The sequence below is a fragment of the Silurus meridionalis genome, chromosome 20 (genome assembly GCF_014805685.1).
Source record: "Silurus meridionalis isolate SWU-2019-XX chromosome 20, ASM1480568v1, whole genome shotgun sequence".
NCBI lineage: Eukaryota > Metazoa > Chordata > Actinopteri > Siluriformes > Siluridae > Silurus > Silurus meridionalis.
In genome coordinates this window covers 7,729,733-7,757,058 of record NC_060903.1, presented here as the reverse complement: position 1 = coordinate 7,757,058, position 27,326 = coordinate 7,729,733, and the positions used below count along the sequence as shown (strand labels likewise).

General features: G+C 41.8%; 1 protein-coding gene across 3 annotated transcripts in view; it reads right to left on the bottom strand.

Moving 5' to 3' along the window:
- kcnj9 (potassium inwardly rectifying channel subfamily J member 9) overlaps positions 1-23,323 on the bottom strand; it is a 32,682-nt gene extending 9,359 nt beyond the window's left edge. The window contains exons 1-4 of one of the 3 annotated variants that reach the window (XM_046876433.1): positions 22,854-23,323; positions 11,886-12,326; positions 10,155-10,368; positions 7,562-7,763 (exon numbers count right to left, since the gene is read on the bottom strand). In XM_046876433.1, the coding sequence (XP_046732389.1) occupies positions 7,562-7,763; positions 10,155-10,368; positions 11,886-12,183 (714 nt within the window). In that variant the 5' untranslated portion in view covers positions 12,184-12,326; positions 22,854-23,323. Of the gene's footprint in view, positions 1-7,561; positions 7,764-10,154; positions 10,369-11,885; positions 12,327-13,687; positions 13,997-22,633; positions 22,652-22,853 lie in introns of those variants that run through there. The other 2 variants (XM_046876436.1, XM_046876435.1) reach the window with 2 other exon arrangements.
- Between the last annotated feature and the right edge of the window lie 4,003 nt (positions 23,324-27,326).

Below are 27,326 nucleotides of genomic sequence, written 5' to 3'. Positions count from 1 at the left end.
AATTTGTTCAGTAATATTCACAAAAATACTTTGCTTTTATGGATAGAAAACATTTTCAAACAATACAGTTAAAAAAAATAAATATATGTTTCACATCTCTATGAATTAATATAAGTAAAATATATTTAATTATTAAAATATATACATGCGCATCTCAATAAATTAGAATATCATTAAAAGGTTTATTTATTTTAGTAATTCAATACAAAAAAGTGAAACTCATACATTATATAGATTCATCACTCTCAGGCTGATATATTTTAAGTGTTTGTTTATTTTAAGTTTGATGATTATGGCTTACAGCTAATGAAAACCCAAAATTCACTATCTCGGAAAATTTGAATATTATAAAAAAGTTAAATATTGGAGATTTGTGGTGTCACACTCTAATCAGCTAATTAAATCCAAACACCTACAAAGGTTTCCTAAGCCTTTAAATGATGTCTCAAGTCTGGTTCAGTCTACACAATCATGGGGAAGACTGCTTACTTGACAGTTGTCTAGAAGACGATCATTGACACCCTGCACATGGAGGATGAGACACAAGAGGACATCGCTAAAGAAGCTGCTGTTCACAGAGTGCTGTATCCAAGCACATTAATGGAAAGTTGAATGGAAGAAGATATTTTGGTTGAAAAAGGTGAAACGAAGACCATTCAAGAATTTGGGAGAGATACACAAAGAGTGGACTGCAGCTGGAGTCAGTCCTTCAAGAGCCACCACACACAGACGTATCCATGGGCTACAACTGACGCGTTCCTTGTGTCAAGCCACTCCTGCACCAGAGACAACGTCAGAGGTGTCTTACCTGGGCAAAGGACAAAAAGGACTGTTGCTCAGTAGGCCAAAGGCGTCTTTTTAGATGAAAGGAAAGAAAATGTAGCATTAAGTTTGCAAATCAAGGTCTCAGAGTCTGAAAGAAGAGAGGAGAGGCACAGAATCCAAGTTGCTTGAGGTCCAGAATAAAGTTTGCACAGTCAGTGGTGGTTTAGGGGGGTCATGTCATGGTAGTGGTCCACTGTGTTTTATCAAGTCCAAGGTCAGCACAGCAGTCTACCAGGGGGTTTTAGAGCACTTCATGCTTCCCTCTGCTGACCAGCTTTATGGAGATGCTGATTTCAATTTCCAGCCGGATTTGGCACCTGCCCACACTGCCAAACGCACCAAATGTTGGTTAAATGACCATGGTGTTGGTGTGCTTGACTGGCCAGCAAACTCACCAGACCTGAACCCCATAGAGAATCTATGGTGTATTGTCAAGAGGAAAATGAGAAACAAGAGTCCAAAAAATGCAAATGAGCTGAAGGCCACTGTAAAAGAAACCTGAGCTTGCAAACCACCTCAGCAGTTCCACAGACTGATCACCTTCAAGCCACGCCGAATTGAGGCAGTAATTAAAGCAAAAGGAGCCCCTACCAAGTATTGAGTACATATACAGTTAATGAACATAATTTCCAGAAGGCCAACAATTCACAAAAAAAATGTTTTTGATTGGTGTTATGAAGTAATAAAGTTATTTGAGATAGTGAATTGGTGGGTTTTTCTTAAATTTTAATCATCAAAATTAAAAGGAATAAACACTTGAAATATATCAGTCTGTGTGATGAATCTATATAATATACAAGTGTTACTTTTTGTATATATATTACACGTATATATACTTTGTGTATATATATTCCTCTTTTTCTCCTTCCTGGTGGCTCCATCCTCGGTAGGAGAATGCTGAGGATGAAGTCACCAGGAAGGAGGAAAAGAGAAAAGCCAAGGAGGAGGTTTATGGATGTGGTGAGGGAAGACATGCAGGTAGTTGGGTTGAAAGAGGCAGATGTATATACACACAAGAAAACGTTTAGTTTTAAACAAAAATAAATCAATAATTAAAAAAAATTTGCATTATCCCCTTATCTTCTTTAATGGCTAAAGCTAGTCATTTTTATCATATTTACCAAGACTGCCAGTATTTAAGCAGCTACAACTGCAACAACAGTTTAAATTAAGTACTCGCCATTAAGGAACGTGACTTTCTAGAATTATTGGCACCCTTCATAAAAATGATCAAAGATCCTTCTTTAAAATAAACCTTTACAAGCAATAATTTATATATTCCACTTAATGAATAGAAAAAAACGATGTCTATTATAAAATATTAAATCGTTCTTAAATAAATGAACGATCAACAAATTATCGTTCTACAATTTTTTATTGAAAAAAAAAAAAATAAAGGGCCAATTTTTTTTCTTTTAATTTAGGTTCTAAGGTTTGCCTGCAAGTATTAATTAACTGCACTAGTAATTATGCCACTGCAAGGGCCTCACAAGCAAAGTAAGACAAACTTACATTGTGTGTGTGTGTGTGTGTGTGTGTGTATGTCTGTGAGTGTGTGTGAGAACATGTGTCCCCCTTATATATGGGTGAAACACAGCCTGAGGATGAGACATCAAATTAGGACACTTGGAGCACGGAAAATGAGCCCACACACACACATACAGTACACATACAAAAGTCACAAGTCCTCATTACCAACCATCCTGGTACAGTGCTAAAATAATAGCTGTTGCACAGGGTTGATTTGAGTGATGAAGGAGGAAAAAAGTGCTCATGAGAGAGGAAATAAAACACACAGAGACAAGGGCTGTGAAATCAGGTGAGCTGAAAACCGAGAGAGGAAGAGTGAGCAACATCCACTCTTTAAAAAGCATGACTCATGTGGCACTGTTGGAAATGCCACACACACACACACACACACACACACACACACACACACACACACACACACACACACTTTGGAGGAGCTGCAGAGGAACAAGTGCTGAGTGCAACAAAAGCCAGAATCCATTTCCACAAAACCCAACAGCATGTAAAAAAGTCTGCATTTGCAAAGTTCTTCAAATCGGGAGAAAGGCATAGTAGGTAGAACAAAGAAAAAGAGAGTTGTACATAGTCCCTGAAGTCTAAAGCTATTGTCAAATGGAACACAATTTAAACAATTATTAATAAATCTCACAGTAAACTACCAATGTGTTAGGCGTGGCACAGAGGCGGAAGCCGGAGTAACGGCAAACAGAGACTTTATTTAAACAAGGGCAGAGCCAACACAAAAACACCCGTGCAGTTCGGGATAATCCGGAAACGGAGCAGTTCAGATAATAAACATCCACGGTGCGTTATGGAGGAAGCGCGGCACGGAGGGAAGCGACGGGGAAGCGTCGGTAGTCCGAGGCGCGCGGGGGAAGCCGAACGCGGCCGTGGAGTGAGCGAGAAGTCCGGGCGAAGAAGGCACGTTGCGGGAGAAGCACAAGCGCGAACACACACAGCATAATCCTGCCAGACCACGCACGAACGTACAATAACGGACCCGGAATGTGGGTGAGTGAGTGGTTTATATGGTGGCAGGAAATGAGAGGATAACGTGCATCAGCTGTGTGCGATTTGCGCTGCGTGCTTGGGAGCGCGCAGCGGCAAAGGCAGCCTCTGAAGGAGGCGTGGCAGGCGGATTCCTGACACCACCCCCCCCCAAAGGGGCGGCACCGGACGCCCCCAAGCCGCCAACAGCCCGGTGGGCCCGGGCACTCGGAGGAGGGCCCCTCCAGTCCTCCAGGGTCGAAGGGGACCCGGACGGAACCGTCACGGAGCCAGGACGGAACACAGCCCCACGCGGAGGCCAGGAACGGGGCGAGGCCCTTGTTGCCGACTGGAGGCGGAGAGACGGCCATCACGGAGCCCTGGAGCGGAGCGACGGCCCCGGCGGAGACAGGAGGCGGAGGGACGACCCCGGCGGAGACCCGGAGCGGAGCGACGCCCTCGGCGGAGACAGGAGGCGGAGAGACGACCCCTGCGGAGGCCCGGAGCGGAACGACGCCCTCGGCGGAGACAGGAGGCGGAGCGACGACCCCTGCGGAGACCCGGAGCGGAACGGCGTCCTGGGCGGAGACAGGAGGCGGAGAGACGACCCCTGCGGAGACCCGGAGCGGAGCGACGTCCTCGGCGGAGACAGGAGGCGGAGAGACGACCCCTGCGGAGACCCGGAGCGGAGCGACGTCCTCGGCGGAGACAGGAGGCGGAGGGATGCCATCCGCGGAGCTCTGGAGCAGGCTGACACCATCGGCGGAGACTGGAGGCGGAGTGCTGCCCTCAGCGGAGCCCAGGAGCGGAGCCATGCCCTCAGCGAAATCCGGCTGCTGAACGACCTCCCCTGCGGTGGTCTGGAGCTGAGAGGCGGCAGCCCTGGAGACCTGACATGGCCAGACGTCCCTGGCAGCAACCTGGAACGGACCGGCGTTACCCAGGAAGGACAGGAACGGGACCTCATCACCCACGGGACCTGGGTGGAGAGACAACCTCGGTGACTACCGGAAGCAGGGCATAGCTCTCGACGGGGCTTACCAGCTGGAAGGCCCTCTGGACGGAGCCCGGAGATGGAGCGACGTCCCTGACCGAGTACAGCGGTTGAGTCGCGACCTCGTCAGGATTCGTCGGTGCGACGTCAACTTCCCTGGAGCTCAGGAGTGACCTGTCTTCGTCCAGGGAGCTTGGAGACAGGATGTCACCGTGAGAGGGGTCCCGAGGCGAGCCGTCACCTTGTGAGAGGCTGTGGGGCGAGCCGCCGCCTTCGGATGAAGCCAGGAGCAGCGGTTCGACGTCCCTTTCGCAGTCCCGGAACTGAGGTGGGAGCTCTGGGGATCTCTCGGTGGAAGCGGAGCTCTGAGATATGGCATCGCTGTCTGGGAGACTGGGGGGCGAGCCGTAGCCTTCGGTGACGCCCGGGGGCGACGGGTCGACGTCCCTTTCGCAGCCTCTGAGACGAGTTGTGTGCTCCGGGACCCCTTTGGTTGAAGAGATGCCTGGGCTTGGAACCGAGCTCTCCTTGGGACTTGGGAGCACAGAGGAGCTTACGTCAGGAACCGGGAGCGGAGCCGCGTTCTCGTCAGGGACCTGGAGCAAAGAGGAGCTCTCCTGGAAGCCTAGGCGCGGGAAGGGAGCCGCCAGGAAGCCTAGGAGCGGAGAGGAGCTCGCCAGGAGGCCCTGGGACGAGGCTGAGCTCTCGGGGACTCTCTGGAGCGGGACCGAGCTCTCGGGGACTCTCTGGAGCGGGACCGAGCTCTCGGGGACTCTCTGCAGCGGGACCGAGCCTCGGGGACTCTCTGCAGCGGGACCGAGCTCTCGGGGACTCTCTGCAGCGGGACCGAGCTCTCGGGGACTCTCTGCAGCGGGACCGAGCTCTCGGGGTCGCTCAGGGACAGAGAGGAGCTCACGGGGTCGCTCAGGGACAGAGAGGAGCTCACGGGGTCGCTCAGGGACAGAGAGGAGCTCACGGGGTCGCTCAGGGACAGAGAGGAGCTCACGGGGTCGCTCAGGGACGGAGAGGAGCTCACGGGGTCGCTCAGGGACGGAGAGGAGCTCTCTTCGGAGACCTGGAGCGGAACGGAGCTCTCTTCGGAGACCTGGAGCGGAACGGAGCTCTCTTCGGAGACCTGGAGCGGAACGGAGCTCTCTTCAGAGACCTGGAGCGGAACGGAGCTCTCTTCAGAGACCTGGAGTGGAACGGAGCTCTCTTCAGAGACCTGGAGCGGAACTGGGCTCTCCTCGGAGACCTGGAGCGGAACTGGGCTCTCTTCGGAGACCTGGAGCGGAACTGGGCTCTCTTCGGCGACCTGGAGCGGAGCTGGGCTCTCTTCGGCGGCCTGGAGCGGAGCTGGGCTCTCTTCGGCGACCTGGAGCGGAGCTGGGCTCTCTTCGGCGGCCTGGAGCGGAGCTGGGCTCTCTTCGGCGACCTGGAGCGGAGCTGGGCTCTCTTCGGCGACCTGGAGCGGAGCTGGGCTCTCCTCGGAGACCGGGAGCGGAGCTGGGCTCTCCTCGGAGACCGGGAGCGGAGCTGGGCTCTCTTGGAGGTCTTGGGACGGAGCCGAGCATTCATGGAGGTCCTGGGGCGGAACGGAGCTCTCCTCGGGACACAGGAACGGAGCTGGACCCACCGGAAGGTTCTGGAGCAGAACGGAGAGCTCCTGGAGGTCCTGGAATGAAACAGAGCCAGCCTGGATCTCCTGGAGCACGGCGGAGATCCCTTGGAGGACCTTCGGCGGAGCAGAGCTGACCTGGAGGGCCTGAAGCAGCGTGGTAACCTCCTGGAAGCTCTGATGAGGAACGGCGTTCTCAGCAGCGGGGGAGAGGAGATGGAGATCAGCTGTGGTTATCCCGAGTTCCCTGGTGAGAAGCTGGAGGAACTGGGTGCAGGAGCTGAACTCGCCCGCCATCGTGCTCCACAGCTCTCTGGCAAGGGAGAGAGATTCCTCGGGTAGAAGAGACATGTGGAGGGCGATTTTCGCCTCTTCAGTGGGATAACCAGCTGGGTTTAACTCCACATATTGATCCACGCTCCTCAAAAAATCCCTCCATTCGGCTCTGTTGCCGGAGAAGCGAGCCGGGAGTCCTGTGACGTCATGAAGGGGGCGTGGCGCTGCCGGCGTGCCCGAGCGGCTGCGAGCTTCCGGGTTTTCCCGGGGGCGGAGCTTGGCTGCCGCTTGACCGCGGCAGAACGAACCCGACCTCCGAGACACGGCTCGCGCCGGGACCACGGCGTTAACCCGATCATGTCCTTTTCCTTTTTTTTTTTTTTTTCTTTGTCCTTTCTTTTTCTTTTTGTCCGATATTCCTATTTCAGGGGTCCGTTATTCTGTTAGGCGTGGCACAGAGGCGGAAGCCGGAGTAACGGCAAACAGAGACTTTATTTAAACAAGGGCAGAGCCAACACAAAACACCCGTGCAGTTCGGGATAATCCGGAAGCGGAGCAGTTCAGATAATAAACATCCACGGTGCGTTATGGAGGAAGCGCGCACGGAGGGAAGCGACGGGAAGCGTCGGTAGTCCGAGGCGCTGGGAAGCCGAACGCGCCGTGGAGTGAGCGAAGTCCGGGCGAAGAAGGCACGTTGCGGAGAAGCACAAGCGAACACACACAGCATAATCCTGCCAGACCACGCACGAACGTACAATAACGGACCCCGGAATGTGGGTGAGTGAGTGGTTTATATGGTGGCAGGAAATGAGAGGATAACGTGCATCAGCTGTGTGCGATTTGCGCTGCGTGCTTGGGAGCGCGCAGCGGCAAAGGCAGCCTCTGAAGGAGGCGTGGCAGGCGGATTCCTGACACAATGATTATGTATAATATTACTCATATTTTCTACCCCCTTTTTTTTTTTTTTTTTTTTAACTTAAAAGCAAATGCTTGAGTTTAACAATGTTGGCCTCCTGAAAACCTAAAAAAACATATCAAAAGTACCAATTTGCGTTGAATGCTAGTTACTTTCGTATTCAAGGTGTAACTTGTGGTCTTAACCATCTCTGACTCTGGATACAACTCTGAATGCATTTCTAGCTGATTTACAGTAAAGGGAGAAAAGAAGTGTCGTTAGTAACACATGATAATTTATTATAATTTGTGTATAAATCACACCTGCTAAGCACTGTTATATTTACTGCCGTGTTTATATAGATATGTCACAGAATTAGCATGCCTGTAGGGTCAACCACTGAGCAAGTTTTAAAAGCATGCTGGTGTGTTCCTACCATAAAAGCATTGACCATTGAGCCTAGTATGGCTTGCAAAAGCAGAAGCATGGTGCCCACAGGACACTGATCGGTGATGACACGATGACCATATCCAATGGTGGTCTCTGTCTCGATGGAGAAGAGGAAAGCGGAGATAAACCCATTAACGTTATTCACGCATGGAGTCCATGTATCGTCCTCCAAATGATCCAGATCTCCCCTAAAAAGAAAAAAAACAGAAGATGGGGTATTACTATATATACTATATACTATTGCTATATTTGTATAATAATGTAAGCCATCTTAAAAAAATTGAACAAGATACTATAGACACAAGAGGTCAATTTACTGTTTATAATATGGTACACAGTACTTACTACACATCTCTCAAGCTCTTTATACAATATAATCCAATTAGGCATAACATAATAAAGAGCTGCAGTTTTGGAGATGCTTTGATCTAGCCATCACATTTTGGCAATTATCAAACTCGCTCAAATTCTTACGCTTACCCACTTTTCCTGCTTCTAACACATCAAATGTTCACTTACTGCCTAATACTGTATATCCAACCCACTAACAGGTGCCATGATGAAGAGATATTCAGTGTTATTCACCTTACCGGTCATTATGTTATAATGCTATAGTATTATGCCTGGTCGTTGTAAGTTTTATTCACCTAAAATAGATTTTTAAATCAAAGAGGGTTATTTTTTTCCTTTGTGGAAGCAGGTGAAATAGGACCTGCAGTAATCATAAAACAAATATATAGAAGGATGTGAAGAAACATAGCTGGGGCTGAGCTCTTTCTAGTTTAAACTCTAAGTTAATACAGCCTGTGACAGTCTTGATTTATTTATTTATTTATTTTGAGCACTTGGGAATAAATTTTTTTAATCCAATTGGCTTATGTATCTGAAATACATTAACACTAGTCACAGTCAAATGTCCTTTAAAATGCCTTTAAAAGAAGAAACTAAAAGTAGCTAGCAGACAAAGTCTAATATCAAAGTACAAATTACACAAAAGGACAGTTGACAGAACTGTACACTAAGTAGTTTTTTTGGTTTTGAACCAACAGGGTAAAACTTTTCTGATTTTAAATGGCAGTAGATCATTACAGACTTAAAAAAGCACTTAGAAAAAATTTAACTCATGACTGCAGCTGCCTATCTGTCTTTGTGTGGGTGTATAACATTTCAGATCATTCTCATTATGCCATAGAAGAGATTAATAAAACCTCATTATTCCTCGTTAAATCCTAAAATCTTCATAGTCGAGCTATAGACAGATATAAGATTATTGCCCTCTGATCTACTGTTCATGGTATTTGGCCGATGCCTTGGTCCAGTACAACTTACATTTTAAATTATTTATACTGCTAAGCAACACTAATAAGCTACTACACCCCTAATCTGATATCATGACCATCCATTACTGAATTTAACACAGGATAATAAATGTTAGAAATATAAAAACAGAAATATACACGTTTTTACATGAAGAAAGAAATGTACACATAGAGTATACTCAGAGTATACAGAGTTGTGTCTGCTTGAAAAAAAGTCTCTCGTGTTACCAGGAGTCAGTAAAGCAGGGCCTGAGCCTGAGCCTACTAAATGGATTTATTACAGCAAACAGACTAATTTCATTTGAGTGCCCTAAGCCAATAATAATAATAAAAACTCAATAAAAGACTGAACCTTAAATAAATCTTGAGGAAAATTGACCAGTATTTGGAATAAATCTCTTATTATGTCTTATTATATCTTATTATATATCTTATTTTATATATATAGCTTATTTTATTATTTGTACATCTGAAAATAAATGTGTATTTGACTGCTAGAAAAGTGGGGAAATTGGATTTACTATGCAAAATAAAATATTGTCATTAATATGAATAATAATGTATTATTATTATATAATAATAATAAATATTATTATTATTATTATTTATTATTATTAATAGTAATTTTAACTTTTTCTTACCCTGATATGTAACTAGCATTCTGACATTATGTTGAAACAAAAAGAAATAATCAATTAAAAATAATAAAAGACTGAAATAACTTTATTTAGTTAGCATATATAATCCTTAAATGCTGTAGTGAAATCTAGAATTTTATAATTCTAGATTTCATAAAGGTTAAAAAGCAAGAGAAAAATAGAATGTGGGAGTTTGCTGTTTTATATGTTCTCTAGTACCCACCCACTCAAATGACTGTGGGTTAATCTCAGGTGGGTATGTGTGCTTGTGTACATTTGAGTGGGTACCTGGAACAGTTCCTAAAGAACAGTTCCTTTAAATATATGAATGTTTTTTAGTAGTGTACCAAGCCATAAAAAACTCCATAGGAAACATTCTATTTAAAACGTATGCCAATATACGGTTTCTGAGAGCATGAGAGAGGCATCTTACTGCAGGGTACATCATTCTGCAGAGACTGCAGACATTATTTCCATATGGCAATTATTGTCTGACAATTGTATGCTTCAAGAAGGAGAAAACCTTGTGGCTAATGCTAATATAGCTATGGATGCATCCTAGTGTGTGTGTGTGTGTGTGTGTGTGTGTGTGTGTGTGTGTGTGTGTGTGTGGTGTAAATACCTGCAGTATGCAATGAGGTACCATATAGCACCAAAAAAAAGCCAGGTAACAGCATAGGCCATGACAAAAACAAATAGTGAGCAACGCCAGTTCAGATCCACCAGAGTGGTAAAGATGTCTGTCAAGTAGCGGTACGTTTCGCGCATGTTGCCATGCTGTACATTACAGCGGCCATTTTTCTCAACGTATCGTTGCCTCTTGCGCTTACTGCGTGCTAAAAAAAAAAGATAAAGTAAGTCAAAAACGTACAAAGAAAGTAAAAGAAAAATTGAGTTTGAGGATGGATGGATGAATGGATGGCAAGGAATGACAGAGAAAGAAGGTCAGACAGACAGAAGGAGCTTTTGAGAAATTGGACAGTAAAAGGATAACAGATATACAACATGAGAAATGTGCCAAGATAGCGTGGATGAATACATAAATATAGATGACACAAGGCATAATGCGAGATTATATAATGTGACACTCTCAAAATAAGTTTTGTTGAGATGATTACTTTTGTGCTATTTTATTTTATTCTGATGCATATAATTTAATGCTAATCAGAGACTATGAAAAAAACACATGGAGACATATATTTCATTAAACGGACACAGGGGGGCAGTAACAACGAGTGCCGCGTCACAATTAGCGATGCACAGAGCAAGACGAGCTCATAATCCGAGTGAATGGAGTATGAGCAACAGTTGTCCTGCTTCACTGATTTCTTTATATTATTTGTAATATTTTCAGGTCAGTTACACAGTTTTTTTTGTGATTACAAATGTTTCCAAACTAATATGAATCCCCAGTGATGTGTGTTCCATGAGTAAAAAAGTATGTTAAATGTGAAACAGTTAAGTTTAATAGCACGTGGTTGAGAAAATGGCGGCCACATGTTGCTTGTTCTATATGTTTCTTATGGCTCTGAGGCATTTGTGCATTATTCTAGTGTGTGTTGAAAACAGTTCTGTTTGTGATACAATGTTGTAAAAGGTAAAGGTTAATACTACAAATATACAGTTTAATTTTCAGGTTTATGTTCTTATAGTGTAAATGTAATACTGCACATGAGGGTTATTCTGTTGCATAAAGTGAACACTTAAAATGTAAAGTAATTACAAAATTACTCTTTTGGTAAGAGGGTAAAGAGGAAAGATGTCTAAGTGAATGGGTAAATATGATTGATAATAGACTAAAATTAGGACTTAAATGGAATATGTTTATTTTCGGTTTCATACTAATGTTAACACATTGATGTCTGTAAAATGTGTGAAGATACATTTATGTGGAAACAGAACTTCGATGACTATTTAAATGTCATGTTATCTAAATGTGGATAAAACCTGTGTTTCAATGTGGAACAGACAAAGAACAGAAGATAATTCATGATTGCAGATACAAAGTTAATAATAAAGATAATCCGAGTGAATGGAGTATGAGCAACAGTTGTCCTGCTTCACTGATTTCTTTATATTATTTGTAATATTTTCAGGGCACTCCGATCAGAAGATTATATATATACATCTGCCAGTGGGGACCTAGTCGGGACCCGCTACAATAACACTATTTTTCTTCGCAAATGCACTTAGACATGCACACAGGCATGAGCACACTATCATAAGCCGTTAAAAAGGAAGCAGTTTTGCTTTAACAAATGCAGGCACATTTTTTTTATATAATAATCAAACTTTGAACATGTATGAATAACTGTTTTTCAAACTGTAAAAGAAATATGGCATAATCTCTTACCCCAACCAAACCTTCCCCTCTCCTGCCCTGTCACTTGTATCTTTTTTCGGTGCTGATTGGCTTGTAATTCCCGGGCAGCCAACTTGTCTTGAAATGACAGGTTGTTATTAGAGGGCACTTGTGGGGAAGATGATGTCTCTGTGGTTACCACATGCCCGAGTTCATCTGATATGTTGAATACTCCAGTGGCAGGAGCATCTTCTTTGGTCTCCTCAGCAGGTACCTCCCCTTTCTCCTCTGGGACCGGCAGAGAGAGGGACTCTGGCCGAGAAGAAAATGTGGAGTTTTCTAGTGCCATCTGTGTATGTGTGTGTGTGTGTGTGTGTGTGTGTGTGTGTGTGTGTCGGTGGGTGGACAGCTATGTGTGTGTTCCAATGTGTTAATGATCTTTCTTGGTGTGTAATTCTCAGTTGCAGTAGCTCGATTGTGCCAACTTGCTTCCTGCACAAAAATAGGACACAGAAACATGAGAGCGCTCTGGTTAGTAAGATTTAAAGATTCTACAAAGCGCTCAATTGTAATTTTCTTCTGGGTTTATCCAAATTTTCAAATCGAGTAAAGTTCAGAGCTTCATCATAAAACTGAAACCTTTAGTCTAAACTCATTCACAAGGGAAAACATTGTTTGTTATCCCTGGACCATCAGATCCACATGAATTTCCAGTGTTAGACCCCCCTTAATTTATAATAACCTTTATTCTTCCTTTATTTTGGAGCATGATTGTGGGGATATGTGCATTCTTCAGCCATAGAAGAATTGATAAGGTCAAGGCTTTATATCAGACGAGGAGGCTTTGCATGTGCATGCCTCTTAGCTACTTCCGATGTCTTCTACTTCCAGTGTCTTCACAGACCTCGCTTTGTGCATAGTGGAATTGTGATGCTGTAAGGGGGTCATGCTGGGCTAGGCCAAATGGACTATGGCAAATTTTATTTTAAAGGTTATTTAAAAAGATAATGCAAAATTTGACAACTTTTACAAAGCAGTCATACATATCTTCATTTTAAGTTTAAAATGTACAAGTTTACAGTATAATTTACAGTAAAAGTTTGCAAGTTTACTTTGCATATTTATCTAAATGACACAACAACTATACCACTCGCTTCAGCATTCCTTCCATAAGGAAGATGGCCTGAAAGCTATGTAAAAATAAAAAGGGGCTTTGTGAATGGACAGAAAGACAATTCTTGTACCAGGTAGAACCTTTCTGTAAATGGTGAACAAGATTGGAAGCTGTCTAGAGTTCATTTAAAAACAGGGCTTTTAAAGTCCACTGATAAGTGAAATTTGATCAGCCTGACTGGTTGGATGTTTTTCAGATGTTTTTCAGTTTTATCAGTTAGTATAGCCATTATATACTATTGCTACTGATACTTTTAATCAATAACAATTCTTCAATTACATCATTGTTGAAGAGAAAATTATGTATCGTTTAATGAAAGTATTATTGCAGTTCTTGATAGTAGACTCTGACATAACCAAGGAAGATGAAGCACTATAGAAGTGACAAAAACTAAGCTTGTTTCCATTTACGGGTTAAATATAAACAACACATTTGATCAAATTGATGTGGCATAAAAGAAATGTTATGCCATATTATTGTGCTAACATCATTAAACTTCTTACAAGGTCTGAATATGTTCTCTATCAAATGTAGGCCAAACTTAAAATGTCCATTTTACTGCACCTTCCCAGTAAATGATTTATATTCTAAGACATCTTCACATTCATTGTATTGGTGCCTTCATAAGTGAAAAACATTTATGTAAAGAGCAGATGCTGCCACAAAAAAAGTTGCATACCTAGGCTGTTATCTCACAATAGAATGCAACCGAGGTGATTAGGGTCAGGAATTGCAGGAACTGCAACTCATAGACGTGTCAGCAGGCTCAGACGGATTGGAATCCATGTACGGGTTTATTAAATAAAAAACATATCATCCAAAACACAAATCCAATAACGGAATCGTAAAAGCAGGCAAATGTTCAAAACACAGAGTCAGTCCACTAAACAAACAAAGTCCAAGGCAGGGAAACAAACTCGTTAGAAAAATAATCCGGAGCAAGGGTTGGTACACAATAATGGCATAGAAACAGAGAGATAACAAACGGCTTGGTATGTAACAGAGATACAACACTTCGCACTTAAAATAGCGTGAGCATGACTTATAAAGGCTAAAAACAGAAAGTGTCCAGCGAGCTCTCAATATTTGGGTGTTAGTTCCCTCTGGTGGTATGGTGATGGTATAGCGAAGGGAACCATTACTGAACCCCCCCTCTACGAACACCTCAAGGCTTTACTCTCTTACGCGGTTGTGTCCCATACCTCCCTGCTTCTCTGAAATCAATAATTGATTGCTGGGATGACAGATAACTCACCTGACCATGGAAACAGAGGTTTCGGAAATCCCAGTATGCACTGGAAACGAGTGAGGTTAGTGAATTAGTGGGTTAGCGAATGTTAGGTATTTACTGCAATGATGTTGCTCTCTGTGACCAAAGTCCTTAGAAAACGTCTCAATTCCTGGTTGACTCTCACGGCTTACCTATCAGCTTGGGGGTTTTATCCAGATGTAAGGCTCAGCCAGATTCCAAGCCCTTCACAAAAAGGCTGCCAGACCTGAGAAGTAAAGTGAGTTCCTTGATCTGACACTGTGTCTGCAGGTGAACATGTTCCATTAATACTTGTGCTGTTTTCATTAGCTGTAGGGAGACCCGTTAGAGGTATACATTTGCATGCCTTGGAGATCCGGTCTACAAATATAGTTGTATAATCATGGATGTTGGGGAGATCGGTGACGAAGTCCACCGCCATGTGCATCCAAGGTTGTTGTGGGATGGGGAATGGTTCTATTAGGCCAAAAGGGTGTTGTCTGGGCGTTCAAACTTTGCATACTGGACAGCCCTCTACGTATTTCTTGGAGTCAGAGACTAGTGACGGCCACCAGATCGTCTTATGGATGAGCTTTGTGTTGCGGTGGATCCCCTGATGCCTTCTGGTAAGTCAGGTGCACCCAATCTAAGACCCTAGTTCGCATCCTGGTGGGAAAATACAGTTTTTTGGCAGCATGTTCCTGTTTTGCCTCTTTGATATAATCAAAGTCAGTGTCAAAGTCTATGGTCAGTGACCACCTGAAATGGTATCGAGTCCCCTCTAGCCAATGTCTTCATTTCTCTAGGGCCTCCTTAATGGATAGCAATTCCCAGTTACCTAAATCATAATTTCCCTCTGCAGCAGTCAGTTTGCGTGAGAAGAACATGCATGGGCAGAGCTTGCCAGGATTACAATGGCATTAAGAGAGAAATCCCTCAACTGGAGGCATCCACCTCTACCACAAAGGAAGTGTTGGTCAGTATGGTGCAAGATGGGGGCCACCTTGCATGACTTTTCAGTTTTTCAAAGGCACCTCAGGAATCTGTTTGCCTGCAAAGAGGGGTGTGGCCACAACACTGTAGTTCTGTATCAAGCCTCTATAAAAGTTTTGCGAATCTCAGAAACCGTCACAATTCTTTGATCATGGACTGTTTTTATTTTATCTTTGTCCATCTCTACCCCCTGTCGATTGATGACTTATACCAGGAAAGTGATGGACTCCATAAACTTGCACTTCTTAGCTTCAACTGCCAGTTGATGTTATAAAAGGCGATGTAACACTGTGTGCACATGACTGACATGGAGTTCATAGGCTGTAGACTAAATCAGAATATCATAAATACACTACGACCTATGAGTCCAGTGGATCCTGATAGATCTCATTCATAAACACTCAAAACAATGGTGCATTGGTAAGGCCATATGGCATGACTCTGTATTCATAGTGCCCCCTGGTGGTATGAAAAGCAGTTTTGCCTTCATCATCCTCTTTAATTCGTATTAAATTATAGGCACTACCGAGCATTGTGAAGTACTGGGCCTCTCGGAGTTGTTCAAGGGCAGCTGATACAAGTGGGAGAGGGAATGGATTTCGAACGTTGATGGCATTCAGGAAACAGTAGTCTATGCACGGCCCCAGACCACATCTTTATTTTCTATCAAAAAGAATTTGGCGGAAGCTGGAGACGTGGATGGGCGAATAAACCCCGCTGTGAGTGCCTCCTCTATGTACTTCTACATTGCATTGCTCTCTGGTGCCAAAAGGTGGTAGATTCAACACCGATGGGGCTTCATATTTGGCAGCAGTTCAATTTGGCAGTCCCATGGCCGATGAGGTGGTAGGGTTGTGGCTCTTGTATACGGTTGTGTCTTGATGAAAACCTCTCCCAGGTCCTGCTATTCATTGGGGACTTGGACCTTTTTGATGCTTATTAGGGCTTTCGACCAACATGGAAGAGCAGGGGAAGGAACAAAGATTCTCCATACACTGCAACTTTGTGACTACCGACATAATTCTTTTTGGTCCCAGGAGATCATTAGGTTGTGTGTTTGGAGCCATGGAAAACCCAAAATAATACAGTTAGTAGAAGAGGATATGATAGACAGTGTAGGTTTTTCCACATGAAATAAATCGACTTGGAGGGTGATAGGGTGTGATGGGTGATCCCATAGCCATCACCTGTGGGCTAATTGTCCACCACTTTGATTCGCTAGGGTCCCTTGCATGAAACAGTGGGGATTTTGAGCTCCTCCGCCGATTGAAGGGGACTCCAGAAGGGGACTCCAAAATCTATGAGAGGTGGTACATTTCATTAGAGTATTGCAATTGTACTGGCACAACTAAACTTTGGGGGTGTGGGTGCTGGCTCACCCTAGATTTTCGGAAGCTGGGTTTCTCAGGATAGGTGGCACAGCGATGACCTGCTTGACCGCAGTACAAGCAGAGTTGGAATATGAGATGCCATTGGCGTTGCTCTGATAACACCTGTGTCTTTTCCAGCTGCATTGGTTCCGGCATGGTGGGTTGAGGTTCTGCAATTCCTTGTAGTGCGCATGGCTGACTGGCGATGAGTTGGTTCCTGATTAGATTGTCCAGGCAAATGACTGATGTGATATACTTTGATAGTGGTTGGGTGTAGTCCTTGCAGGCCATCTCAACTTGTAACCTGGAATTGAGTCCATCTCAGAAAATCAACGTCATTCCAACCACTCTGGGTGGCGAGGGTTCAAGATTTTACGACGTCATCCGCAGCCAAGTTTGACTCCGGGTGAAGTTGGAACAGCTGGCCCGATACATCCAAATCTCCCATGGGGTATTTAAGCACATTGTGTATGAGTCAGGTAAAGTGAGTGAGGAGTTTCTTAACCCATGATCACTATTTCATACCATAGATGCCTAGTCCAAAGCCTTACCGTCTATTTCTGGCTGATGCAGAAAACAGACATCATATTTTTTGGAAAAAACCATGGCAGCTGTCAGCAGGCATAACGTGGAGCGCTTGCAGAAGATGATTGTTTGCAGACTGATGAGCTTTTAGCTGCTTTAGGTACATCGCTAGCATCTCTCCATGGTAAAAGACTATGGTTTAAAGCTGAGAAATGTCCAGTGTATTCGCAGGCAGGCGAAGTATTCTGATTCTGCTCAGACAGATTGGAATCCAAGAAAAGGTATAAGCAGGCAAAGGTTTGATACAGGGAAAGTCACTCCACAAAGCAAACAAAGTCCAAAGCAGGAAAACAAACTTTAAAGAAATAATCCAGAGCAAGGGTCGGTACACAATAACGGCATAGAACAAGAGAGATAACATACAATACAGTGGTCCCCCGGAACTTGCGGGGGTTAAGCACCCCCCAGCCCTTATGGTACCTCAGTGAATTCATCTAGATATTATGTGACTTTTGCCGTAAGTTAAGTTTCAAATGAGAACCGGTGGATTTTCCGAGCCGCGAGTTCCAAAACGCGAATTATCGGGGGTTGACTGTACTACAATACTTAGCATGAACATGGCTTATCTAGGCTAGCAACAGGACGTGTCCTATGACCTGTATGCTTTCAATATTCGGGTAATTGTTTCCTCTGGTGGCGTGGTGATGGTATAGCGGATGGAACATTACAAAACAAGTAAATGCTAAAGAAAAGGAAGAGAGAAAACTGAACTGCTTCATGGACATTCAAGTGACATTTAACATTTACCACTACTTTTTTCCCACGATTTGAACCCCACGGCTTAAACAATGAAGCAGCTAATATATAGATTTTTCCTGGGTTTTCCCGGTTTCACCAGCTTCAAGCCAAAAAACTAAGCCCTATACCATTAGACCAATGAAATTCCCGAACGGGTTCAGGTGAACCAATGAAATTCTTTATATTAAATCAGATGCGCTCCCACTGAATCGGGCCGCATTGGGCAAGAAAAAAAGCTTCACGATTTTTCAACGCACGATGAGGCCAAAAGAAAAACTCCTGAGAGAAATAGTTGTGAAAGGAAGGAGAAAGACAGTGAACAATGACTTTCTTGGTAGGCTACTGTTTAGATACAAGCCGTGTAACAGACACTGTCTTTTGTTAAAGCCTGTGTAAAGTTTATTAGTTTCAATGTAGACACCTGCAGCTTATAGACAGGTGTGGCGTATTTATGTTCAAAATAAAAATCTTTGTAAAATTCAGTGGGTGCACCTTATATTTGGGTGCGCTTAATAGTCCGGAATTTACGGTAATGTAATTATAAACAAATAGAATGTACGAAATGTTCTATGTTTAATTCCTAAAACATTGATGTGTTATAAGATTAACTTATATTGATTAGAGTCGATTCAATTAGATTCAATATATTGTCATTGTGCAGAGTACAAGTACGGAGACAATGAAAGACAAGTACAGAGTCTAAGTGCAAATGGCATGGTTTGCAAATATAGAGGTGCAGAAAAATGGGGGAAAAAATGTGCAGTGACCTTTAGATCAGGTTGTAATTATACAGAAATGTGTTATGCAGCAAAGTAGATATAAGCAGCATAAAATAATTAGGGGGAAAAAACTTCAGGGTGGTAACAGTAACCAAATGTTAAAAATAGTGTCCTATAATAACTGTTTTTGTTTTTAAATAAATGTAATGTATTTATGTCACATGCAAGTGCACACACACACACACACTACGATTCTTCCCATCCACTTCTTTGTAAGCCAAATCAAGGCCATGACCTTCATTCAATAAAAAAGACGAGTTAGAAGTGGCCTGTTGCTACTGCTTTCATGTGCTCCCACTCACCAGCTTGTCTCTGAGATGCCACTATTATGTTAGTATTGATTATTTCTCAAACAGTACAATAATCGCTATAGTATCAGAACATGTTTGTGTTGCACTTTGTGTCTCTGTGTGGTTATGCAGCAGCGTGGTCAAGCATAACCTAGTCCCCAAGTCTGTCTTTCTCAGACTCTGCTCTGTGTGTGTGTGTGTGTGTGTGTGTGTGTGTGTGTGTGTGTGTGTGTATTTAAAATGTGCATCTCCACAACTAAGGTCAATGATTTGAAACATTAAAGATACATATGAAACAGCTACTAATGTGATACAATTTACCCATGTTACGATACAGTAGTGGTCCCCAACCCCTGGGCCGTGGACCAGCACCGGTCCGTGGGTCAGTGGTACCGGGCCGCCCAGAAAGAATACATAACTTACATTATTTTTGTTTTATTTATTATCTGATTCTGAACGATGTTTTATTTTGGAAAATTACCGGATTCTCTCTGCAACATCTGTCTATGACTCACTCTTGATGCATGTCAAGATGCCTCGGTCACATGTCTTACCTACATCCACTACCTTCTTAAAGGGGCTGCTCCGGCCGGTAACACATAATACATTACCGTTAATTCAAACCCCCAAGTGAGCAAAATGAACAAACAACAACACAGTGGATTCACGATTATTATTATATTTAGAAAAGGCCAGTCCGTGAAAATATTGAAGAAATATCTGACATTAATCCGGTCCGTGGTGCAAAAAAAGGTTGTGGACCACTGCGATACAGTACAATGCTATACAATGCAATGTATTACTATGGTACTGTACATATAGTTTTTTTTTTTTTTCTTTGGTTCAAACAGACAGCAAATCATAAATTTATATAAGTGCTTTCTGACTTCTAAAGCACGGCCCTTTCACAAACAAGCCTTTGTAGTTCAAAAAGATTAAATATCATCATCATCATCATCTATATTCGATGTGACTCTCAGGACATGCCTCGGTCTCTGTAGTGTTGTGATACTTCACATTCACGTAGCAGCAGTGGCGCTGAGATATTGCGCATGAGAAACGGTGCAGCGATGAAAAAAATCTACATATAAAATATATGTCACAAATTAATGCCCACTTTTGAAATAATCTGCTAATAATTATATATAAATAAATCATTTTGTACTGTTGCACATATGTTAAAAACAATGCATCAGGATGCAAATGGCAACTTGTATACACTTTTTACATCGATGCATCACATCGTTAACTTTTATGCCGATGCACCGATGAGATTACCATCCCTAATGTGGATATATGAAACCAGTGAAAACCTCCAGCATGGCTCTATATTTAGTCCAGAGGCTTTACCTTGAATAATTACATCTTATCATTGACATGCACCATCTTGCCTATGTATAGACAAATATACCTTGTGTGCACAGACGGTGTCAGTGAACAGTGTGTGTTCAAACCCCAGGTTGCAGAAAATAATAAACAGAGGCTGCAGACGTTGGGATGAGAATCCAGACTCCCCTCTGGCTATTTCTAATTTTGGGTCATCAACTGGTGAACATATGTGTGTATGTGCACAAACACACACACACACACACACACACAAACACACCCACGAACAGAAGGAAATCTAATCACTGATGGATCCTGAATGTGGATTATTTATAAATGGGCCAAATTAAGCCTGCTCCAATTAAAGTATCAGGGTTGGACAATTCTGATAATTGTGTGCGTGTATGCATGTGTCTCGACACGTGTGTGTGCATGTTTATGAGCCAAAAGTGTCATGTGCTTCTGTAAATGTCTCCCTCTGAGAGGTGAGAATGTCAGATTCACACACAGATGCAAATACACAATGACATTTCAGGAAAACTCTGGCATGTCTCACACACACAGGAGAAAAGGTCTTTGCAGTATACGTGGGAAGGCATGTTTTTCTCTCCTTATGGGGACAAAACAGCTGCAAAAATAGAATATTTGAACTTTTTTATATATAAATACAGAATAAATACTCATATCTATGTGTGCATAAGTATCAACTGTGTATAAAGGTTAGAGATCAGAATAAATTGGTGCTGTGAAAATACCCACAAAATATTAAATTATAAGTTTTAAGATTATTTATGATTTGAAATAATGATGTTTAATTTATAAAAGCAGTTGTCAAATATACACTGTTAGTGAAGACAAAAGTGCAACAATGACTAATACATAACAATCATGTGCGTATGCAAAATAACATCTTTTTTTAAGGAATATAAAGAAGCTACATCCTATGCAACCTGCACTGCATTTCTCAGACAGCCTGTAATGTTTTAGAATGTCGCTGATGTATTTCTGAACAATATGTTTAAAAGTTCCTGGTTCAGCATTTTTCAGATTCAGTCCACTGAATTACTTCACAGCCCACCAACCCTTTTCCAATCGTCCTCCACGCAAAGACTTGGAAATAAAACCTGAAACCTTCTCTGGAAATGAAACCTGGAAGCATTGCTCACTATCACCTTCACCGATTCAACCAATTACCAAATCATGTCTTGTCATTCGAGTTAATTTTAGACGTTTGGGGTTTGTTTTTTACTTGCAACAGATTATTCCATGGCCTCTCATCATCCACTTCATTGCACTATTTCTTTTCCTGACAAAAATGCTGTCCTCCTTGATAGTCTTTCTCACAGCAATATATTTATCCTTTACTGACCCACTCTCTGTTTGTTTCTCTTGGATGGCTTTTACACTCCTCTGCCTGCCAAATATTAACTCAAATGTTTCATTGTGAAAATCCGAACACAGTTTTCTAAGCTTATACTTTGGCTTTCCACCCATTTTGTTAGATTTTTTCTGCACCAAAACACAACTCAAACACATATTAACACTGCTTGTTTATGAATACATTACAGCTGTAGTACAAGCTGGTCATGGCCTTTGAATTTTGCACACCTTCATTCAGTGATCAGGAAATAATCACTTTATGGCTACTGAGCATGAATGTATCAGTATATATTCATGCTCAGTAGCCATAAAGTGATTATTTCCTATGCAAAAGACTACCATTCACACTAATAAACACCTGTCAACCACCCGACACTTATCAACCAATCGGTCTTGTTTATCGTGTTCATTCTTTTCATCCTTTAGTATATGCCTGGTCTGATTTCTTTTTTTAATGGAAATGGCCAGTCCTCTCTGCTAGCATGGACATAGAAGCTTTAAAAGCAAATCTGTTTGAGACGAATACAGATGACAGGCTGAAAGCTGGACATGATTAAAGCACTGTATACCATGTATTTAAGTAGAGATTATGTGAAAGCCTAATTTTCTGCCTGTTCCTATAAGCCAAGACATTAACTTAAGTAAATATGGACCATGCTAGGAAAATAAGTTTAGATTAAGAATTGAATTGCATAATAAATGGTGAGATTGTGTGTTACTCTGTTAACATAAATTGTTGTTTAAAAAACACACCAATACGTTTGTTATTAAACATTAATATCCATTTTATCAGCGGGGATTTTCCTTCCAGTAAATTAAGGAGCCAGATCCCATCCCACACACCAATAACAGGTGATCAACATCATGTGCAATTCTTTCCTGCGTGCATTTTGAAAGCATAGTGGCGTAATATATGTGTGTGTGTGTGTGTGTGTGTGTGTGTGTGTGTGTGTGTTCCGTGACGTAACAATGTGCGGATTTAATTGAAAGAGCAGTGGTGTTAGCTTGAAACCTATCACCTGTGAACATAACCCAATGCAAACAAATGCCAGCTCAGCCTTTAAACATTATTATCTCATTTTATCCGCGAATCGAGATTTTATCTCCTTTATAGACGATAAATCGGAATCGTTACCTGCTCACGCGCTTCCGTTCAGTCGGTAACTTCACTACGATGTGACGCTCGCGCCCGAACGACGTTGTACGAATATTGAATATCGTTTTTCGTTTGAATTTTTCATTTCATTTTGGTCATTTCAATAGCGTTATTGTGCACATTTTCTTGTTCTTTTTTGGAGGGTGTTATACTACAGCAGTCATGGTGTTGTTTGCTGGTTTAAATCGGCGCTGCATCACTTCGTGTTCTTTCTGTCCTCCGGGAAACAAAAGCGTCTCTCTTGTCCAACGCCGCTGACGAACGATAGAGAGAGGGGAAATAAATAACGCTGCAAATCTAAGATGATCCGGATTTAACTCTGATCCAGGTGGGATTTCTTCATAATCCGTCGGTTTACTGTTAAAATGGAGGCGGATGTGAAAAACGCCGGCGAGCATCTGAAAGGCTCGAGCACGACCGAGCAGCGCGCGAGCATCTGCGCAGGTGACGCTGAGCGGCGGTGAGGGAGGGGAGGGGGGAAAGCGGTTTATCTTTGTCACCGGAGAAACAACATACTGAGTTTTAATGTGTAGCACGCAAATATATTCTGAAGTCTTTGTTTTTTTTCTGTGTATTCTGTCTAAAATAAATGAATCAGTGGAAATGTAAAACATGGTCATGTACATTGTTATGGAGCAGAACCATCTTATGTACATTCAGATCTATAGATGTTTGTAATGTACCTATATTGTAGATAGAGTCACACCTTGAAGCAGCTTTGGATGGTTTGATGGTTTGGTATAAGTGTTTCAGATGGTATTATGCACAAGCAGTTAAAATTGGGTCTAAATAGTAAGGCAGTTGAAACTGGTTCTAAATAAACTGGTTCATTCTGATTCAGAGAGGCGTTTTTGTTTGGTGAGTCTGAAAGGGTTTCAGCCATTTACATGCCGGTTTAGCTAGGTGTAGGAAGTCCACTTGGTTTAGTTTGAATAGGTTTGATAGTCCACTTGGATTGGTTTGAATCGTTTTGGTAGTTAGTCCACTTGGATTGGTTTGAATCGTTTTGGTAGTTAGTCCACTTGGATTGGTTTGAATCGTTTTGGTAGTTAGTCCACTTGGTTTGGTTTGAATATTTTGGTAATTAGTCCACTTGGATTGGTATGAATCGTTTTGATAGTCCACTTGGTTTGGTTTGAATAGTTTTGATAGTCCACTTGGTTTGGTTTGAATAGTTTTGATAGTCCACTTGGTTTCATTTGAATAGTTTTGATAGTCCACTTGGTTTCATTTGAATAGTTTTGATAGTCCACTTAGTTTAGTTTGAATAGTTTTGATAGTTAGTCCACTTGGTTTGGTTTAAATAGTTTTGGTAGTTAGTCCACATGGTTTGGTTTGGTTTTATAGCCACCTACATGCTGGTTCTAGCTAGTCCACTTTATCCAGCTGTTTCTGGAGGTTTTAAATACTTACTGTAGGTAACTTGATTGGGTTGATGATCCAGGTTGATCAGCCTAGTTTTGCTTTTTTTTTTGTTTGTTTGTTTGTTTGTTGTTTGTTTATGACTTTGACCACTTATATGCTGGTTCTACAGTAGCTATTCTTTGTTCATTTTTGATGGTTCTTTCATCATTCTCATGATAGTTCTAACTAGTCCACTTGGTTTGGTTTAATTGTTTTGAATTCTTGCATGGTACCTTAACTCAACTTGATTTTGGTTTATGATCCCAGTTGCTCAGGCTAGTTTTGCTTGGTTGTCTTTGATGGTTTTGGCTGCTTACATACTGCTACAGTAGCTTGTCCACTTGTTTATTTCCGATGGTTTTTAAGGGTATTTGGACACTTTCATGCTGGTTCCAGCTAGTCCATTTGGTTTGGATGAATGGTTTTAGATAGATTTGAACCCTTACATGCCACCTCAACTTAGTTGGGTTGATGATCCAGGTTGTTTAGGCTTGTTTTGCTTGGTTTGATGGTTTGGTCTGCTTACGTGCTGAATCTACAGTAGCTAGTCCATTTGTTCGGTTTTGAGGGGGATTTGGACACTTCCATGCTGTTTCTACCTAGTCAGATTAGTTTGGCTTGATTGGTTTGAAGGGGGTTGGACCTCTTACATGCTGGTTCTATCTAATCCACTTGGTTAGGTTTGATAGTTTTCTGGAGTTTTTGAATACTTACATGCACTTGACTTGGTTATGTTGTTCAGTCTAGGTGTAGCTTAACAGTCTCACTCTAGCTGGTGATGCTAGGCTGGTTTTAGAAGGGCTATGCTCAATGACATAATTCTAGCTAGTCCACTTGGTTTGTTTTGATAGTTTTATGCAGGTTTAGGGCACTTACTGGCTGATTCTAGTTCTTCTAGGTGGTCTAGTTTATACTCAGTACATCTGAAAGAAAGAGTGTTAACATTTCTTTTTAAACCTAATGTTTTTTTTTTTGTTTATGTTTTGTCATGTTTAGTCATCTCGCTTTACTTTTAGGCAATCTGTTTTTTTAATTAGGCTATATATTTATTTTTAAATATCATGTTGCCCTCTGCTGGAAAAAGTAATGAGGCTTTCTTTTTGTCATTATCAAACATCTGAGATTGGCTAACATGGGATGATTTAAATAATGCTGAAAACGCTAGCTGAATCCTAAATACCTCATATTATTGGCTGTCAAGTGCATTTGCTAGGCTACACACACCAGGTTTTGGGGGGCAAACACTTTTTCACACAGGGCCATGTCGTTTTGGATTTTGTTTTCCCTCAATTATAAAAACCTTAATTAAAAATCTGCATGTTGTGTTCACTTGTGTTATCTTTTACTAATATTTAAATTAGTTTGATGATCTGAAGTCTTTTTAGAACATTTGCAAACATGCAAAAAAAATAAGAAATCAGGAAGGGGCAAACACTTTCTTACACCACTATATATAAATGGGGTGGCCAGGGAAAAGTAGTACAATTGCCACAGAGATGGGCTAATTTTACTGTAGCCCACGCTGTAGATGGGGATGTGGATGTGGATGTGGATGTATATTCAGAGATAAAGATGTAGATGTTATTTTAACAGCTGACTGTAATATGTCTAAAGTAAGCTGTGTTTTGTTTTGGGGAATTTTTTGAGACAAAATGCTCTTTCATTTTTGGTGATAACAAAGGCTCTGTGGTCTGTCATGCCTTTGTTTTCTCTCTGCATGGATTTAAATGTGAAGCAATGGAGCACTGATGAGAAGTTAAAGGTTAAAAGCTTTCTGAAGCATTATAATTGGTGTCATTTACAAAACAGTCTATTTAAAATCCAATGACGAATGATGCATCCATCTAGTATGAATTGAGTGAATGAGTCATAGGCAGAGTGAACGGAAAAGCTTGATATTTCATTTAACATATATATATATATATATATATATATATATATATATATATATATATATATATATATATATATATATAATAAATAATATTTTATATTAAATAAATAATATAAATTGATTTAATATTTAACTTATGGATTCATGTATTTAAGAAGTGAAAGGAAACCAGAGAACCCAAAGGAAACCTATGAGGTTGGGCATTATGGATTTGAAAGAATTTACATGTAGGTTGTAGCTAGATGTAGGTAGTCAACTCAGTTTGGTTTGATAAGAAGGATTGTAAGTCCACTTGGTTTGGTTTAATTTGGTTTTATAGGCAGCTACATGATGTGTCTAGCTAGTCCACTTGATCAGTTTTGATTGGTTTTAAGGGGGTTTGGACCACTTACATGCTGTCCCTAGCTGGTTCACTTTGAATTGGTTTGGTTTGGTTTTTGGAGGTTTTGAATTCCTACATGCTGTCATCTTAACTTGATTGGGTTGATGATCCAGGTTGATCGAACTAGTTTTGCTTGGTTTTGTTTAATGGCTTTGGCCACTTACATGCTGGTTCTAGAGTAGCTATTCCTTGTTTGTTTTTAATGGTTTTTGAGGGGGTTTGGTAATTTACCTGCTGGTTCTTGTTTGTCCACCTGATATGGTTTGATTGGTTCAGAATACGTGCATGCAATCTTAACTGGGTTGGGTCGATGATGTAGGGAAGAAAATGCACATATAATAATCTGAGCTGGATTGAAATGGGGATCTGGAGATTGGAGGCAGCAACTCTACCTGGTTAATGAATACGTCACTTGTAGAGTTTTTTTATTACTCTATTATTAACCTGAATTAACCCACTAGATCGGCATTTTTGCGTGCATGTGTAAGCTAGTTTTGGCAGTGTGGGAATCAATAAGACTAGCACACATGCCTTGGCTGATTACAATGCTTTTGTTTAGTTATAGAGAATAATAATGCAAATAATATTTTTAAACTTAATTGTTGTTGTTTTAACTTGTTTGGTTGATGATCCAGGCTAATTAGACTAGTTTTGCTTGGTTTGCTTTGATGGTTTTTGATGGTTACATGCTGGTTCTAGGTATATGCTGGGAGAAGTTAGTTTACTTGTTAATGATCCAGTAGCAAGTCAACTTGTTTAGTTATGATGGTTT